This window comes from Pristis pectinata, chromosome 10, assembly GCF_009764475.1.
Source record: "Pristis pectinata isolate sPriPec2 chromosome 10, sPriPec2.1.pri, whole genome shotgun sequence".
Classification (NCBI taxonomy): domain Eukaryota; kingdom Metazoa; phylum Chordata; class Chondrichthyes; order Rhinopristiformes; family Pristidae; genus Pristis; species Pristis pectinata.
The window spans coordinates 51,713,040-51,733,619 of NC_067414.1; the positions used below are offsets into that span (position 1 = coordinate 51,713,040).

General features: G+C 39.6%; 1 protein-coding gene across 1 annotated transcript in view; it reads left to right on the forward strand.

Moving 5' to 3' along the window:
- LOC127574855 (venom phosphodiesterase 2-like) overlaps window positions 1–20,580 on the forward strand; it is a 101,034-nt gene that overhangs the window by 27,242 nt on the left and 53,212 nt on the right. Inside the window, exons 3-5 of the mRNA XM_052024305.1 lie at window positions 8,204–8,329; window positions 9,429–9,489; window positions 15,163–15,260. Of these exons, the coding sequence (XP_051880265.1) occupies window positions 8,204–8,329; window positions 9,429–9,489; window positions 15,163–15,260 (285 nt within the window). The remainder of the gene's footprint in view (window positions 1–8,203; window positions 8,330–9,428; window positions 9,490–15,162; window positions 15,261–20,580) is intronic.

Sequence of the window (20,580 nt, forward strand, 5' to 3'; positions counted from 1 at the left end):
ACATCTATTCTAGGTTGACAGTTTGTTGAGTATCGTGCAGTGCCAGGGTGGTGTTCAGATGAGATTCTAAAATGAGACTGCATGTTCTTTCAAGCTGACGTAAAAGGTTCAATGGAACGTGTAGAAGAATTAGAATTAAGAATTCTGAAATTACTGGAAATTCACAGCAGGTCAGGCCACATCTATGGGTAAAGAAACAGAGTTAACCTTACAGGTTGAAGACCTCTTCAGAACTGGGAAGGAGACAAAAGCTTGTTTACCATCGGCGGGTGGGGGGGGGGGGAAGGGAGGGAGGGGGGAGGTGGTATGTCTCTGATAGCATAATACTGGAGTGACTGTGGGGATTAGCTGTAAACAGTTATCTGGTCAATGAGTGAATGGGAGCAGTTAGAGGGTGAGAAGACAGAACAAAAGAACATAGATGAAAGAATGTAGGAGTTGTGAAATACAGGGCAGAAAGACATGCCCAGTAGGTCAGGTTGGGCACATCCTCCACTCTAAGAGGGGAGAAAGGAGCAAAAAGAGCCGGGGGGGGGGGGTGGTGTGGTGGGAGGTGGGGAATGCAAATAAGCTGAACCAATATTGCAGATAAGTGACTGATAGAAATAGAAACATTAAGTTACCTGAAGTTGTAGAATTCAGTATTAAGTCCAGAAGACTACAATATGCCCAGACGGAAGATGAGGTGCTGTTTCACAAGCTTGGGCCTCAGGAGGCCACAGACTGATGGATCGGAGTGGGAAGTGTAGGAGATCTCCTGGTTTCCCAGCACATATATTTTCTTCAACCAAAATCATGAAAAACAGTTTGGTAATTTTTTCCATTGCTGTTTATGGAAAATATTGTGCTCGCTGAAGATTACAAGGGTTGTGTGCTCAGCATTTGATCCTGGAATAGGAATACAACAAATAAAAGACTGTGTAGTTAGAGTGGGTAAGAGGTGCTTGCTTTAATTGAGCATGTTATTGCATTTGTCAAATATCCAAGTGTCATTCACATAAATTGTAATATGTAGGTAAGTGTGGGTGTTATATTGGCAGTGACCCATGTAAAGTGATGAAAAGAATTACGAGGTGATTATTTTATTATTTAACATTTAAAAAGAGTGGGCTGGACAACTGAAGTTCTCCCATGGAATGTAATTTGGTGCTGATCTGGACTGAGTACTTCAAAGAGCAATTAAGTTATTCCCATTCCCACACTTTTTTCTCAGGTGCTTGCAAATTGTCTTACTTCCTAGAACATATCTAGTTTCCTTACAGGCCATTATTGAGCCTTCCACCACCATAATCAGATAGTGGATTTAAAATCAATGCACTGTCTTTGTGGGGGGAGAAAGTTCGACCACATCTCACCACTGATAGTTTCACCATTCTCCTTAAACCTGTAGTCTTGTTTATCAACTGTTTATGATTCAATAAATCTGCTGCTTAGCGTTTTCTGCTAAAAGTACAGTGCAACCTCTTGCCTGTCCAATACCTCATTCATGTAACTTTCCAGTAAACATCAGTTGTATTTCCTGTAAAGCTTTCACATCCACTTTAAGGAGTCTTCTCTAGATTTGGCCATAATATTGCCACTATTGTTGGCAGAATCTCAGATGGTGACGAGGAGGCGTACAGGAGTGAGAGAGATCGAATGGTTGAGTGATGTCACAACAACCTCTCACTCAATGTCAGCAAGACCAAGGAACTGATTGCAGACTTTAGGAAGGGGAGGTCAGGAGAACACACACCAGTCCTCATTGAGGGGTCAGCAGTGGAAAGGGTGAGCAGCTTCAAGTTCCTAGCTGTCAATATCTCAGAGGATCTATCCTGGGCCCAACACATTGATCCAATCACGAAGAAGGCACGCCAGCAGTTCTGCTTCATTAGGAGTTTGAGGAGACTTGGTATGTCACCAACGACTCTTGCAAATTTCTACAGATGTATAGTGGAGAGCATTCTGGTTGCATCACTGCCTGGTATAGAGGCTCCAATGCACAGGATCGAAAGAGGCTACAGACAGTTGTAGACTCAGCCAGCTCCATCGCGGGCACAACCCTCCCTGCCGTCGAGGACGTCTTCAAGAGGCAGTGCCTCAAGAAGGTGGCATCCATCATTAAGGACCCTCACCATCCAGGGCATGCCCTCTTCGTGTTACTACCATCAGGGAGGAGGTACAGAAGCCTGAAGATCCACACTCAATATATGAGGAATAACATCTTCCCCTCTGTCACCAGATTTCTGAATGGCCCATGAACACTACCTCTTTCTTCCTCTCTTACACTATTTATTTATTTTTGTAACTTATAGTAATTTTTATGTTTTGTATTGTACTGTACTGCTGCCACAAAACAAATTTCACGACATACAAGTCAGTGATGATAAATCTGATTCTGGGGTTGACCTTTTATTTTTTGTAGATTTAACATTGTTCCTGGCTTGGCCCCTGTTTTAAAAAGTTCTCAATCCAGCCCTGCACTAATGCATTTCTCTTGCCTGGACTTATTTTTGTGGCCTTGCAGATCACAGTATCCTCCAGCCCTCACTGCTATGGCGGTCTGACTTAGTGAAGTGGACTGTGGGTGGCAGCCACACCTGAAGTGGCAGATCTTAAGGCCCGGCCCCGGAACCCCCTTTTGAATGACAAGATTGAGTCTACCTTTGCTATTCTCCTGCTTCTAATGACTTGCTTCAATTTATTTAGAACAGATACACCAGATTGCTTTTCTAGGGTATTTCAGAGTTGTGGGACCAGAGTCACATTGAGATCAGACTGGGTAAGAATGACAGATTTTCCGGTAGTAAACTAGTTGTGTTTTTTATGGCTTATCATTCCTGATCATCATTATTTTGAACCAGGTTTTTATTCGAAGTTTTTGATTTCACAAACTACCTAAAATGTAGTTGAAATTCACACACTATTATTTGAACTGACTGGTTTACTAATCCAATAGTGTAAACACCACATTGCATGAGCCTAGAGACATGGTCTTTTGGATTTATGATGCATTTTAACTTTTTTATTTGAATGACAGGGAATACTTGAATGTTTTGAAATTACAACCTCAGTCTTTTAAAAACTGTGTGTTGAATTTGCTGAAACTTCTCTGTAGCTGGGTCTATCCTGTCTATTCGTACAATAATATTTCTGAGATGTGGTTAAACTGCCAACCATTCAACCAGCGTGTACTATTAATGAATGCAAACTAATTACCTTTCTTTGGGCCTTGAAGGTTCCACGTGCTCTGTTATAGTGTTATGCTCACGTGTTTTATATGCTCCTTTCTTGTACACTGGTGGAGAAATTTGCTGCATGGTGCTATGAAATGGTAAGTGCAAGCTTGTGGTTATAGGCCCAGTTAAAGCTTCAGAACAGTGGCCATAGCTTCCATAGAGGGGAAGTCAAGCTAAAGGAAGCATTAACTTGGGTTGGTCCTCCTTATTTGCCACATCCTAGTTTGTGGTAACTGTGAGCCATTGGAAGAGTTTTGGAAGCAATTCATCTGTCTATCCTTTAATGAACACAAAAGGAAATGGAGAGAGAAAATAAATTTTATTGTTAGAAAAGTGTTAGGGTGGTGTTCCTTCTAACAAAATTGTCTCTAGGAATTAAATTGAGTTCATTGTGTCAGAAGCCGTAGTCTTCAACTTGGCATGTTGATCACTGCACCTGTGATTGGGGACCTCTGTGGTACTGTAGGAAGGAGGGTACTGTCTTATTACTGCTATTCAGAGTTGGGGACCTTAGAATGTCAGCTGCTAAGAGGGCTGTCGTAATGTAATGTTATAAGTAATGTATACCATCAGTAAGCAGTGTGAAATCTGGATTAAATATTTATGTTGGAAAAAATTGATTTGGACAAACCAGGTTTTCTGTTATTTTTAAATACTGTAGCCATAATATGGTGCTGCCATGGCTGAGTTCTGTGTGCTTATGTTTGTAACATTGTACTGCACTATCAAAAATTAAGTTATTGTTGACTTTTTTTTTTGCAGGGGTCAAGTTATCCATTCAGTGCCTCCAGTTTCTAGGCCTCTGGAACTCCCCCCAATTCCTCACCGTCTCTTTTTCTTCCTATAGTTAGCTTACAATTTTGACAAAATTTTTTAGTCACCTATTCTAACATCCTTGACTTTGCCTCAGTGTCATATATTTCAACTGACTATATTAAAAGTGCTACGTAAGTGCAAGTTGTTGTTTAAACATTCATTGTGTTACAGAGTTCTGAATGCTACAATGGAAAATTATGGCTTAAAACTGTCAACTAAAATTAGGAGCATTGTAATAGAAAGTCTTTAATTGTGTAAAGAGGCAGATATTCTGAAGCCTTAAACCACATCCTTGAGGAATGCCACAAAAAATCTTCAATAAAATGTTGGGTTTCAGCTTGTGTATAAAAATAAATCTGTGGTTTAATGGTAAATAAGGATTGGAACTCTGCCCCCTCTTATTTAAGCATAAACGCAGTTTAAAACCAGGTTGTGTGGAAAAGAAGCTTCCTGTTTTGAGGACCTAATTGCCTTTTAGGAAATGTTTTAAAACACCCTGGTGTTGGCTTTAAATGTTTATTCTTTTGACTTGTGGTAGCTGCTAATTCACTTTCAGAGGGCTGAGTTTCCTAGTCTGGATGGTGTGATGAATGTTTACTTGAGGGGTAACATAAATGAAAAATGTTCCTGCCCCTATTGCTCTTCCTTAACTTCATTTCAGAAGGGACTTAGTTTGGGTGTACTTTAACCACATCAATTGTAGTGATTGATTACCAATTACTTGGTTCCCAGCTCATTATCACTTTACCCCATATGTGGCCTTTATATGTGCAGTATATATAAAAAAAATATAGAATAGTCACTGCATGGAAATAGGCCATTCATCCTTTATTCATGTTTCCAGTGGTACATAAAAGCAATCCAGCTAATCCTTATCCCTTACTCTCTCCCCATAGTCTTGCAAGTTTCTTTTTGCATAGCTATCCATTATGCGATTTATAAAGCCCATCTTCCCATATTTTTTATCACTGTTCAAAACTACCCTGCTATTTTCAACAAACAATGCACATAAATCCCAGTTGCTCTGATCTTGTACCTCTTTTAGAATTGTCTTCTAGTTTATCCTGCCTCTTCTCATTCTTCCTACATTGCAATGTTTTGCATCTCTTAGCAGTAAGCTTCATCTGCCACCTATCCATTGATTTCATCAGCCTGTCTATATCTCCTGCAAGTCTACTATTAACCCCTTAGTTCATTTATGCCCCCAGGTTTTGTGTCATTAACAAGTTGTAAATTGTGCTCTGTACATCCAAGTCACATATATATGTTAAGAAAAGTCATGGGTCCTAATGGAATGGTGCTAGTCCACTAACCTTTCAGTCTCTGTTTCGTACCTTTTTGTTTAGTGATGTTACCACAGCCCCACCTCAGTGCTCTCTGTTACTTCAATAATAAATTCTCAGTTTAGTTGTACAGAAATTGCTTTTAACGATCCATGCTGACTTTCTCTAATCAAGCATTGTTTGTCTAAGTGGCGATTAATTCTGTAGCTGATAATTGTTTCTGGAACTTTCCCGACTGAGGTTAAACTAACTAGTTTGTAGATACCAGGTTTAATCCTGACACCCTCTTTCAAAGGAGGCTGTAGCATTTTCAGTTTTCCAATCCTCCGGCTGAATCTGTGAAAAATTACCTGGGCCCCTATAATTTTCTCCCTTCCCTGAACAACTCAGGACGCATCCCCTCTGGATCAAGTGATTTGCGTATACCCTGTCTTTTAATTGTTAGCCCATCTGGAATCTCAACCATATCTTCCTTTGCAACTCCAGCAGCATGATCATCTTTGGTTAAAAATTGAAATACAGTGCTCTGCCTCTATGAATAGGTTTCATTTTTGGTCTCTAATCAACCCCACCATTCCTTTTACAACCTTTTCTCTTTTCACATGCTTCTAAGATATTTTTGAATTTCCTTTTATGTTTACTGTCAATGTTCAGTCATGCTTGTTTTTTTTTTCTCCATCCTTTTTGTACTTTCCCTCTGAACTTTGTGATCAGCCAAGTTTTCACTTGTTTAAACAACCTGCCATCTGTCATATATGCCCTTTTTTGTCTCTGCTGTCATCCAGAGAGTTCTGACATTAATTGTCCTACCCTAATTCTCCCTCATGACAATGTACTTAGACAATAGCTAAAACATATCCCACCTTAAAGGCCTCCCATTGTTCAGTTACAGTTTTGCCTGCCAAGGTTTGATTCCTGTTTAGCTGGGCAAGATCTGTGTTCATCCCTTTAAAATTGGCCCAGGTCTAATTGACGAATAATATCATGGAGTAGTCTAAATCCTCTTCCAAGGCTACTTTGAATCCTATGATGATATGATTGCTGTTTTCCAGATGTTTCCTGCTCCACTTAACCTAGCGCTTCCCCATGACCAAGTCCATCAAGCTGTCTCCTTTGTTGGGCCAGAAGTCTACGGATAAAGAGACTTCTGAATGTATTTCAAAGTCTTTCTTCGCCCTTTGTTATAACTATCCTAGTCTATATTTGGATAATTGAAACTTCCCCCTGTCTCTCCCACCAACCCCCACCATTATGACTATTCTTTGACTTTTGCCCCTTTCCTTACCTTGCTGTATATTTCCCGTGAATTGTGGTAGTGTAATTGCACCCTTGCACTCTCATGTTTCTTGACTTTAAACTGGTAAGATTCTATCCTTGATCATTCTAGGACAGCCTCGTCTCTCTAGTACTACAGTGTTCTCCTCAACCAATATTGGTATTCCCATTCCTTTCTTCCGTTCTCTATCAATTCTAAACGGCTTGTATCTATGGATATTTAGAACCCATTCCTGCCCTTCAGCTTGCCAATCTTTTTTTTAAAACACTTCTATTATGCATGCACATAAATCCATCTTGGAACTTGTCATACTCTCTATCAGTCTGTTTCTTGTTCTAGTGCTATTTGTCCCTCCCAATCCTTTTTACACCTTTCCTCTTTTTTAGTACTTCCTTTCTGTTCCCTTTCCCTTGCAAAATTAGTTTAAATCTACTATTTACAGCATTAGCAAACCTCACTACATGGACTTATTCTAGCTGGAGGTCTATGACTAGTGGCGTTCCTCAGGGATCTGTACTGGGACCTCTGCTGTTTGTGATGTATATAAATGACCTGCATGAAAATGTACATGGGTGGTTTTGTAAATTTGCAGATGATACGAAGATTGGTGGTGTTGTGAGCCAAAGGGCCTGTTCCTCTGCTGTACTGTTCTATGTTAAAAAGGATTGTGTGTACCTAAAAATCAACACGTTCTACAAATAATGAAAAGAGACTTTGCAATCATATTGCTGAAATTGTGAATTGAAAGTATTTACTGCCCTCATTAAAGGGAAATGTAGCTCTTTTCTGACCAATATGCGGAGTTCTTCCTAAAGCAAAATGCCTAGCAACAATGAGGGAGGGTGATGCAGATTCAAACTGTCCAAACCCCACTCCATGAGCAGTTGTGTTTACAGGTTCTTGTATAATGTCTTTAATGCAGCAAAGCTTCCTAAGGTGCTTCACTGTTGTGATTATTAAACTCAGCTGGAAAGGACTTCCCTATGAAGACACTGAGTCATGTTTGAAGACCAGAAATATGATCAAAGATGTAGATTTTAAGGAGTATCTACAAAGGAAACAAGCAGGACGAATTCCAGAGTTGAGTCCCACACAGCTGAAGGCAGACATTGGTGGAGTTTTTAAAAAAAATCCAGAATTGAAATGCAGATATCTTGGAGGATTGTAGGGCGGGAGGATATATGGAGATAGTAAGGAAAACTCCCTTTGTTTTAGCCGTGAGTGCATACATCTTGCTTAACCTGCACTGATGTGCCTAGGATCAGTGTCTGAAACCAATATTAATTTCTTTAAATTTAAAAATATGGGATCTTCGGTGTGGGGCTACTTCTGCCAGCTTTTTTACCTGTGCTGCATTCCTACTCTAACTCCTTGGACTTTTTTCTTTAATATTCAAAAATGTATTAATGTCTGTTTTGAATGTACTCTGTCCACGGTTCTCTTTAAGATTCACTGCCATCTTGGTGAAGAGAAGACAGATTACATGACGCAAATTGCTGCTTCACCAGGGTCTACCCTCCTTCCATGAATTGTGCTGAGCAAAATAGATCTAAGTTGTGAAATAGGTTCATTTTATACTATGTTCTCAATTTATTGACTTTTTGTTTTAGCTGACTCCTGGACGTGTAGTCAGTCTCGCTGTGGAGAGAAGCGCTTCAGAGAAAGTCGCTGTTCGTGTTCTGATGACTGCATCCAGAAGAAGGATTGTTGCACTGACTACAAAAGTACTTGTAAAGGTAATGTTAATGATGAGAAAAAGAGTTAAAAGACATAACTCTCATTACTGTGAAATGTTGATGCTTAAATTGCAGATTACTCAAGTAATAATTCATTAAAATGTATACCTTTTAGGTTTAATCTTTGTATCATTGTGCCAAAGCTTTTGAATTTACTTTACTTGATATTTTGTTGAGACTTTATAATTTGTCTGCCAGATTGTTAGACAAATTTTATATTTACAGAACAGCACTGGAAGTTGCTTCAAGATGCAATTATTTCTGAAAGCACAGAGGATTTTCTGTTTCATTGATCCACTGGAACTATAAAACAGTCTCCATGTCCTTATGGTTCAGAATAACAATGAAAGCGAATGAAATGGCAGTACATCAGTAGAGGTTGGTTATAGACTGAATGGAATCAATGGAGACACAAGAGACTGCAGATGCTGTAATCTGGAGTAAACGACAAACTGCTGGAGGAACTCAGCAGGTCAGGCAGCATCTGTGGAGGCAGAAGGATGGTTGATGTTTCAGGTCCAGACTCTGCATCAGGCCTTGAAAATGGAATCAATAATATGCAAGAGGGCAGTGGATGTCATCTGATGGTGTAATTGGAGCATACATGATTAGTGTCAACATTGAAACATCTAAGTAAAATTAGTGCCCTTGCTAATCTGTAACTTAGTGATCAAGTTATTCATGTCTTATATGAATGATTGGAAACAATAGTAGAAATGTTCAGCTTGGCCAGCAAGAACAGTGGAAGAAGTGGAGTTAACAACTCGGGTCTGTGACAATTTAGTAGATCTGTTCTGTTGAAAAGTCATGAATCTGAAATGTTAACAATTTTTCTGTCTCCACGGACACTGCCTGACCTGCTGACTATTTCCAGCGTTTTTCATATTTTATTTCAGTATCGGAAATATTTTGCTTTGACAGTGGCCTAAATTTAATATTGTAAAAGTTTAATGATTTCATTTTAGTAATGAAAGAGAAACTGATTTAGCAATGTAGATTTGTGTTTAAAAGTAATTATTATTTTAGAAAAGAATTTGTAGCAGAATTCATCAAAAAGCATCAAAAGAGGTTTTTGAGTGAGCATCTTATTTTTCCATAGGTGAGAAAAGCTGGCTTCAGGAAGATTGTGAAGATGTTGCCACACCCCACTGTCCAGCAGGGTAGGACTTCTCTTGTTCATTCAGGTCAAACGGTATAGGTCAATTCATGGGAGTTTATGGTAGACCATTTATTTTAGAGATTTGAGTCTGACTTCAGCCCAGAGGAAAGTTTGTTCTCATTAGCTACAAACATCAAAATGATACAGAAATTCCTTGTGGACACAGATTTACAAAATTCAGCTATGCAAAATTCCTGGAAATAAAGATAAGAAACGGGAACTTGTATCCAAACAAAGCCAAGGCAATGTAGAGGCCATATTTATTGTCCTTCTCTGGTTGCTCTGCAGAGCTGATAATGGAAGCTGCTACTTGAAAAAGAGAACTGAATGTTAATCCAGTTGAGTCACCTAGATCATTATCATTCAGCTATTTAGGTTCACTCATGGCAATCGGCCAAGCAAACCAAAGATTCTTGCTGGGTCATTGTCTAAACACATCTTCAATCCCTATTTACTTTTTTCTAATCAGGGCCACTTTTTTTTTCCACTTGTGCTAATTCATAAGTATCAGATTTGCTGAATTATTATTTTTCAATTTGTGCTGATGAGGCTTGTGCCTGTTATCTTCGGTTTGTCCACTACCTTAATTATTACAGTAGCGTGTTTTAAAATGGTGTGTAAAGCAAGATTGTTCACTACCCGGCTGACATCTGAAGTGCTCAAATGCTCAGGACTGAGTGCCTTATTATCCCATGAAAGTATTTGCAAATATCAAAAACTTTTAATTATTTTGTAGTCCTTGGTGGCTCATCCTTTGAGCAAAGCTTTACAGACATGGTTATCTCTCTCTCCCTGTATGGAAATATGTGAATGTTCCAGTGGCCTGTGTCATAGTTGCTGTGCTCAAGATCTTGACTAGATCTTAGCTGCAATCCTGTAGTAGATTGAGGAAATAAGAAACTCTCTAGATCATTGACTGCTCTTGCATGACGTTGCTGGAGTATTGTGGACCAAGTAACAAGAAATAACAAGGGAGAGTGGAATGGTTCTAGGTTTGAGCTATGCTCACACAACTCTGGTTAGAGGCTTCTTGTATTCAATTTTGCTTGTTTAAGAGGAAAGAACCTGCTGGGGTTGCCACAACCAAATGAATGACAAACTGACTTTTGTCCTCCCACTTCTTTCTTTGGAGGTTCAACAGGTAAAACCTTAGAAGTGAGAGCAGGAGCAGATCAGAGGCTGGGTACCCTGCTCTGAGTGCTTTCTGATTCTCAGAGGACTTTCCACCATCTGTGCAGCTCAAGTTAGGAGTGCGATGGAATGCTCACTGGAGAAATGGGAACTCATCCAGGACACACGGCCTAATTGACAGACATCATATCCACCACCTTAAATATCTTTACACTGAGATTTCACTGTGTACTTTTAATAAAATGCACAGTCACTCACCATGGCTGTATCAACAGCACCTTTCAAACCCCAACCTCTGCCACTGTGAAAGACACAGTCAGCAGGTGCATGTAAACAGCACCATCTGCAGGTTCCCCTACAAGTTGTACATCATTTTGACGTGGAAATATATTGCAGGTCCATTATCATCATCAGGTCGAACTTCTGGCATTCCTACCAAAATGGAGTGATAGGTTACATTCATCAAAGCACTGAGACTGCTCAACAAAGCCATTAACGCCTGTCTTCTCAAGCATTTTGGAACAGGCATGAGCTTTGGCCCTTCTATCCTCTGTATGAAATGCAAGCAGACCACCGAACTTGCCAACTGATTATTCGTAGTTAATTTTCAATCAGTTGTCCAGTCCAAGTCCAACCTAATTTATTCGTATGTTATTTTAGAACCTTTTTTCTGCGATGCATACTTTTGAATGCATTTTGGAAAAATTTAGAAATGCTATATCAGTTTCATCCTTGTTATACCCTCAGCTCTCAGTAGATTTGTTGAACATTATGTAGAATCGTCACAGTCTTATGAAAGAGAAACAATCTTATTGGGCCAGAACTTGATGGCCTGGCTTCTTCCCCACTTCGGTCTGGCTTCTTCCCCACTTCACCCTGGTCCAGATGTGGAAGGTTAGCCCCGCCTTTAGGTTTGTGAGTGATTTTGTTTTTAAACAGTTTTTAACATGCTTTAAAAAGTGTGATTATTAAAATAACAAAAAAAAATTAATTAGAGCACCTAAAAACATACAAACAGATTTAATCTGGTATTGGATTGAAGAAGCAATCTCCTTTTCACAAATAATTCCAGAGAGCTTGAAGATCATTGGGGCAAGGATGAAATTCAGAATAGGAAGTTTAAGATTTCTTGGTCAGAACTGCAGATTTGATTACCTACAAAATTCTTTTTGTAGTTTCTATGATGCCAATAGTAGACTACATTGAAAGTTGATAGCAAAAAATAGGAATGAGGAACTGCACAAACTGAGCAGAGATGGGTTAATCCCACACATAAGAATTTTGATATTCCTTGCAGGATGTTTCACAACACTGACTCTCTGTCGAGGGTAGTCAGGTACTGAGCTGCAGGTTTGTCCATGATTGTGGTCTGTGCCACAGTCTGGCTTTCAGGGGATGTGGTAGTGGGTGATTTTTTTCATTTTATGTGTAACTGTGTATTTTGTAGATTAAACAAGAAATTCAGAAGCTTCTATTTAAAACAAATGAGATTGGAATATTTAATGGTTGAATGTGCAAAGTTTGATTTTGGAGACATGTATCAGAACCATTAGAACTTCATAGATTCTTTTTCATTATCGTGCTGTCATCTCTGAAAGTTGACATGCTCCTTGGGCTATTTGTTTAGAGCAAGGTCCTCTTCAGAAATTGTTGATCAAGTTATGTTTTTCTCTGTATTTTAAATGAACTGAGATCATTTAGCATAGAAATTGAAGCCTCGGATTTTCTGAAAGTGATCATTACATCCACATTACCAGAGCTTAATTTAGCTGTGATCTAATGATGCATGTTGATGACCAGGGTCCTGTAGTGAAGATTTACTGAGTGAAGTCCACACTGTGGGGGCATAAGAGGAATTGACTCTGCATGAGAAATAATGAAAGAAGCCAGAGTTTAAGAGGACTCTAGGGCTGCTCAAGATTACAGGGAAATGGAAAGGTGAGACAGTGAAAGGATTTGAAATGAGTTAGAGAACTTGCCAGCCTGGCTGTCAGTGTAGCTCAATGAGCTAAGTGTGTTGAAGTCATCATAGAACATAGAACAGTACAGCACATTACAGGCTCTTTGGCCCACGATGTTGTGCTGACCTATGTAACCCTACCCCATGATCAATCTAATCCTTCCCTCCTGCACAGCCCATAACCTTCCAATTTTCTTACATCCATGTGCCCACCCTAGAGTGTTTTAAATGTCTCTATTTTATCAGCCTCTACCACCACCCCTGGCAGTGTGTTCCAGGCACCCACTGTTATGTGTTTTTAAAATAAAAGCTATCTCTTGCAACTCCCCTAAACTTTCCTCCTCTGAACTTAAACTGATGTCCTCTGGTATTGACTATTGCTGCCCTGGGGAAAAGGTGCTGGCTGTCCACTCTATATCTATGGTCCTCATAATCCTGTACACCTCTATCAAGTCGCCTCTCGTCCTGAGTTACTCCAAAGAGAAAAGCCTTGGTTTGCTCAACCTTTCCTCATAAGACATGCTCTCTAATCCAGGCAGCATCCTGGAAAATCTCCTCTGTACCCTCTCTAAAGCTTCCACATTCTTCCTATAATGAGGAGACCAGAACTGAACACAGTACTCTAAGTGTGCTCGAACCAGTTTTATAGAGCTGCAACATTACCTTGTGGCTCTTGAACTCAATCCCCTGACTACTGAAGGCCAGCACACCATATACCTTCTTAACTGCCCTATCAACTTGCGTGGCAACTTTAAGGGATCTATGGACTTGGACCGCAAGATCCTACTGTTCCTCCACACTGTTAAGAATCCTGCCGTTAACCTTGTATTCTGCCTTCATGTTCAATCTTCCAAAGTGTATATCTTCGCACTTTTCCGGATTGAACTCCATCTGCCACTTCTCTGCTCAACTCTGCATAACCTTCTACACTATCCACAACACCTCCAACCTTTGTGTCACCTGCAAACTTACCAACCCATCCCTCCATTTCCACATCCAAGTCATTTATTAAAAAAAAATCACAAAGAGCAAAGGTCCCAGAACAGATCCCTGCAGAACACCGCTAGTCACTGACCTCCAGGCAGAATACTCTCCATCTACTACCACCCTCTGCCTTCTGTGGCCAAGCCAATTCCAAATCCATGCAGCCGAGTCTCCATGGATCCCATGCCTCATGACTTTCTGGATGAGCCTACCATGGGGAACCTTGTCAAATACCTTACTAAAGTCCATATACACCACATCCGCTGCTCTACCTTCATCAATTTGTTTTGTCACCTCCTCGAAAAACTCCAATTAGGCTTGTGAGACACGACCTGCCCCTCACAAAGCCATGTTGACTTCTCCTAATAAGACTATGCTTCTCAAAATGCTCATAAGTCCTGTCCCTAAGGATCCTCTCCAATAGTTTGCCCAGCACTAATGTAAGATTCACTGGTCTATAATTCCCAGGATTATCCCTATGACCTTTCCGGAACAAGGGAACAACATTTGCCATCCTCCAATCTTCTGGTATCACTCCTGTGGCCAGGGTGGACACAACTATCATCGTCAACGCCCCAGCAATCTCTTCCCTCACTTCCCATAGTAACCTGGGGTATATCCCTTCCAACCCCGGGGACTTATCCATCTTAATATTTTTCAGAAGCTCCAACACCTTAATATTTTTCAGAAGCTCCAACACTACCTCTTTCTTAACCTCAACATGTTCCAGCACATTAACCTGTTCTACACTGACCTCACATTCATCAAAGTCTCTCTCGCTAGTGAACACTGAAGCAAAGTATTCATTTAAGTACCTCCCCATCTCCTCTGCTTCCAGGCACATGTTTCCCCCTTTATCACTGAGCGGTCCTACCCTCACCCTACTCATCCTCCTGTTCTTCACGTACATGTAGAATGCCTTAGGTTTTCCTTAATCCTATTTGCCAAGGCCTTCTATGTCCCCTAGTAGCTCTCCTAAGTTTCTTCTCAATCTCCTTTCTGGCTACTTTATAATTCTCAAGAGCCCTGCCTGATTTTCGCTTCCCAAACCTTAAGTATGCTTCCTTCTTCCTCTTGAGTGAATGTTTCACCTCTCTTGTCAACCATGATTCTTTCACCCTACCATTCTTTCCCTGTCTCAGTGGGACAAACCTATCCAGAACCCCATGCAAGTGTTCCCTAAACAGCCTCCATATTTCTGCTGTGCATTTCTCTGAGACCGACTGTTTCCAATTTAAGCTCCCATGTTCCTGCCTAATACAATAGAAATTAACATTATCTGGTTTAAGTGATTCAAAGGGCTGCTTAAGAAGGGTGTTATGCAAACCTTGTGTGACAGTACCAAATGATCTGATTATTTTGTCCATTAAGAAAGCTAGAAGCAATTTTTGAATGAGTGAAAAACATAAATATTTTACTTTTAAGCTGAGTTTTTCATTTTCATGCTGTGTGGAAGAGTGGATTTGGTTGTTTCATGTTAAAATAAAATCATTGGAGAACAAAGCTCCATGGGTGATAAAATTCATTTTGTGGTTCATTGTAAAAAGGCTGCAACAATGTCAATCTCAGTAGGCATCTTGCATGTTTGTTTTATTATAGGTTTACTCGGCCTCCTGTCATCTTGTTTTCACTGGACGGATTTCGAGCTGACTATTTTCAGAAGTGGAAGAGTCATGTACCTGTTTTGAACAAACTGCGTGAGTATCATCAAAAGAGGAGGAAAAAAACAAGTGTATTATGTTCTCATCTGCCTTCTGTAAGTTGAAATTTTAAGTGTCTTTTGATGTGATGTACACTTTTTTCTTTCACGAGTTTATTTTGGATTGTTATTGAAAATCTCTTGGATCATGTAAAATGTGTAATACCATGCTATAATCAGTGTTCTATTCATTATTCCTCAAATAATGCACATTGATCATGCCTTGGTCAGGAGTATTTTCCTCATAACCTTCTACAACTTTAAAAAAAAAAATATCAACATTAAATTTTATTTGTGCATTAGTCCATCGAGTGCCACTGGGAATAGGGATAAAACTGGATTTCTTTTAACAAAATTCATGTTACAGATTGCAATGGCTCAGATTTATTTCAGACCAAGAAAATTGGCAGCTATGACAATAAGTTATATTCCAGCCCCAGTATGTGTATTTATTTTATAAAGAAAAGTCAACATAGAAGATATAATACTGAAAATCAAAAAAAAACTAAAGATGCTGTAAATCTGAAATAAAACCTCAAAAGTGCTGGAAACAGTCAGCAGGCTAGGCAGTGTCTGTGAAAGGTGAAGTAGGCTTAACATTTCACCTTGAAGAAGATATTCTGTGGTCTGGATTGTTAACTCTGATTCAATTTTCACAGAAGCTGCCTGATCTGCTGTCTGTTTCCAGCACTTTCTGGTTTTATTAGAACTTGGGAATAGTAGTGGTTTTATAAATACGAGCTCTTTTCTCCAGATATGTGATGTAAAATATTCTCAATGTTTATTTAACATTTCTGGTTTGTATTCTGATTTGAACTTCCTGAGGTCTCTAATGGCCATGATCCTCAAACACTTGCATTTTACCTGCGTGCTGTACTTTTTCCATAGAGTTAGTAATGGCTAAGTTGGTTGCTCCCTTCCCTCAGAGAAGAAAGACTTAAGATAAAATAAGATTTCTTTATTAGTCACATGTACATCGAAACATTTCAAGGATCAAGTCCCATTCCAGTAACTTGAGCTGATAAACCTAGGCTTAAACTTTCGGACACTGAAGGTGCGATCTTTTGAGTGATCAAGACTCTGTAGTATTTTGGGAAAACCAAAGGCTGTTAAATGAACTCTGTAGATGAAATACTTTTATCTGTTATCCACAGAGATATTTCAATGGAGTAAATGCTTGATGTTTTATAACTGTTGCATTAGTTTTGTTGAATGCAATATTCACATTTTACACCTTTTTTTGTCAAATTGAGAGATTTTTAAAAACTTTATTTTACAGTCCTTGAAGTATGTTTATCATTTATACATTTATTGAAAAAGGGATGTTTTAGAAGTTTAGATTAAAAATGGCTTTCAATTTTTTTTTATTTCATCATGGGATGTGGCTGTTGCTGGCAACAGCAGTGTTTATTGTCCACCCCAAGGTGCCCTCGAGAAAGAAGTGGTGAGCCACGCTTTCATGCAACTAATGAAAGGACTGCTGGGGCTCTGTTGGGCAGGGAATTCCAGGATTTTGAAGGATCCTGAAATGTGTGTGCACGATCTAGGATGATGTGTGACCTTAAGGAAAAAGCAAGTGACAACTCTCCCCTGGGCCTGCTTCACTGGTCCTTTTAACAATTGATGTTGCATTGGAAGATGATTTGGCAAGAACCTGGAGTTCATCTTGATAATGGTGAGGGTAATGATACGTGGCATCGTTATGGACACCTTCAGATATCTGCACGAGCACCTCAGTGCAGAACTCTGGAAGTCAATATCCGAGATGCCCCACTCCTCCAAATGAGCTTGGTGCCAGTCCAATGACTGACTTGTAACTGAAAGTCATGTGGTGGCATGAACTTGGAGTACTTGTCCATAATTCTCAAATAAAGATGCCATATAAAGTTAGTGCTGGTGCATTAAAAAGTAAGTTAATTGTTAAAGGCATAATAATTTAGTTTCCATATTTCTGAAGGATTAGTTTGAGAAATGTGAATTCTCATTTAGTTCATTAATTTTTAACCTTTTTTAAAAAAAATCTGTCGTCTTTTACTCTTATTTGTTCTATTCATAATTGTTCCTCATTGTTGTTCAACTCTCTGCATGTGACATTGATCTAATTATAGTTCTCACATCATCCTCCTTGATTTAGCCACTAAAGGGTAGAAGAATCATCTTCTGCTGCAAATGTTAAATGTGCAACGTAGCTGGGAATGTGCACTGTGCTCTGCTTTCACAGTTCTGTTCCTTTTGAAATCAATGTATCAACATTTCAAATCCAAGTGCAATAGCAAGCATGCATAATCACGTTATATGGTTAGTACTTGCGTTCAATATCAAATTTCTCTTCCCCCACCACCTCCCCCCACTACCATGTGGGGCACCTGGATTCTACTATTGAACAAGTTGAGGAGCTTTGCTGTTTCTTGACCTGGACAAGGACAGCACTTGCTCTGTAGAGGGTGCAGCTTTGAATTGGACACTAGACTAGTCCATGTCTGTTCTAAGGTTATAAAATGTGGACTGGATAATGCTTGATCCAGATCCAGGCCACTGCCCACAGTCATCACCACCAACCCCTCTCCTCCACAGCTTTTCTGCAGCATCACTTAACTACTGATGGCACTATGGAATTGATGGACCTGGAGGCTGTGAACCTGATATGCTGCCCCAAACCACTCATGGCCTTTTGACAGCTCTGCAACATCAAATGCATTTTTAACTGTATACCCACTTTCCAACATCCAAACATTCGATACACAACAGCCGCATGTGGCTGTCATAAGAGATTTGGTTACCCTCACGAGATTTTAAAGGACAGGTGCCCTATGTGGGGGACCCTGACAGTAATAAAGTGCCATGTGATGGAATTAATCAACCTTAAGTTAGATAAAACACAAACAGATTGCTTTCCCTTGTTACACCTTGCAGATCTCCCAGAACCTATGTTCCACAGATAGTTATAGTAAGGGGAAATATTAAAGCAAGAGCATCGAGAAAACCTTGTGGCAGAAGAAGCTGGTGGTGAAAGAACCAACGCCAGGAGAAGTGAGAAGCCCAAGCATGAGTCCAGGCAGCAAACAACAGATCATTTCCAGTGAGCCTTAAAAAAAAGCTGTCTGTATTGTTGAATGGGATACTGGCATGTCCCAACTTGTGAACAAATTAACAGACAAATGGGTTTCAGGAACATAATTAGTTCATAAGTAAGAGATTTTCTGTTAATAATCAGAGACCTTTTAAAATCTGTTCAAATAAATTTTAAATGATTAAAAACATTTTAAAAAAATTGCTTATAAATACCTTGAATTGTTAGAAATTAAAAATATACAGAAAGTTTAAACACTTGCACTTTAAATTCAGCCTCTCAGCTTTACACAAGCATAACCCCTTCCATTTAAGTGAATGGGGTTGTGCTTGTGTGAAGCTGAGGGACTGAATGAAGACTGCTCCTGGACCCTGATCCAGCACATTGGTGTTTCATTGGTGAGTCCAGCTGTGGAGAGGGAGGTCAGGTGTGCTGTCATTCCCACCCCCAGCTCGTCTCTGACTTCCCCATTACAATGAACAGATGCTAAAATCAAAGACACATTAGTCTATGCATTGTAGCTAGCTGCTGGTTTTCTGTGGAATCATCAGATAGAAGTCAGCGTTAACTGGCCCATTGGCTCGCAGGTTAATGAAGATGCTCATTCCTTTGCTGCTGAACACACAATTTGGGCCAAAGTAAGAATGTATGTACTGTACTTCTGGATCTGTTTTTGCTCTCACACAGCATTTAATTGATAAATGCCAAATCAGCTGGTGTTACATGCTTTAAGTCAGATGATCTGCTTTAAATGGACTATATTATACCAAATAATAAGGAATGTCTTGATCTACAGATAAAAGAACTAATATTTTCCATTAAGATACAAACTAACTAAGTAAACACTGAGCTTAATATGTAATGAAGCTGCAAGGCAGAGCCCGTGAGGTTCTTTCAAGTTAAAAGTCTCATTTCTCCTTGCATTCCAAATGACTGCACCTTGTTCCTGTAAACATTGCAAACTATGATACAATGAAATGTAATTGACAGAAATATCCTCTGACTTTAATGGGGCTTGATGATTTTGGGCAAGTGACAGAAGTTGCACAGTTGACTGCTGGTATCTGCCCATATTAAGGAAGCTTGAGATTTCTGTGCATGCAAGTATGGAGTCCCAAACTTACTGAAAAGTTTTCAATCAAAAATGTTAACTGTTTCTCTTTCAACAGATGCTGCTTGACCTGTGTTGTGCTTCCAGCAGTTTCAGTTTTTCAAATTCCCAACATCTGTAGTCCTTTTGATTTTCTTCATGTTGTATTTCACAGTTTGGCGATGGCAGTAAACTGGGTGGGATTGTGAGGAGGATGCAGAGGCTTCAGGGTGACTTGGGTTGGACAAGTGGGGGAAAAAACATAGCAGATGCTGTGTAACGTGGATAAATGTGAAGTTATTCATTTTTGTAGGAAAAACAGATTTGGGTGTTCCTGAAAGCAAACATACAGGTATAGCAACCATTTCAGAAAGCAAATGTTGTGTTGGTCTTCATAGCAAGAGGATTTGAGTACAGAAGTGAGGATGTCTTGTTATGATTATACTAGATGTTGGTGAGAGCACACTTGGTGGCGCAGTTTTGGTTGACACTGGCTCTAGAGGGAGTACACCAAGGTTCAACAGAATGATTCCTGTGATGGCGGAATTGCCATATGAGGAGAGATTCACTTGAGCAGGTTTGTGTTTATGAGAGGTTAAAACAATAAGAGGGATCTAATTGAAACTTGCAAAATTCTGATAGGGCTTAATATACTGGGTTCAAGGAAGATGTTTCCTCTGAGAGGTGTTGAATGAAGTAACACAGTCACAGGTTAGAGAGCAGGAGAATTAAACTAAGGTGATGTGACATTTCTTCATTCAGGGTATTCACTTCCACAGAAGGCTGTGAGGACCAAGTCATTGACTGTATTTAAGGAGAAGATAGATACATTTCTAGATGGAAATGGCATCAGGAGATACGGGGAAAGAACAGGAATATGCTATTGAGATAGAGGGTTAGCCATGATTGCATTGAATGGTGGAGCAGGCTTGAAGGGCCATGTGGCCTTTTCCTGCTTGGTTCATGAAGACCAAATGTAATTTTAAATCTATTTTTCTCAAATTAAAAATTGTACCAGCAGCCATAGATCACAGCATCATGGTCACTTTCCTAACTGTTCCACAGTTTTGATTTGTTCTTTTAAAACCTAAAATTGTTTTGTTTTTGTTTTTGTAACATAATGACCAACTGGTTGCTAATAGACAATACACAACATTC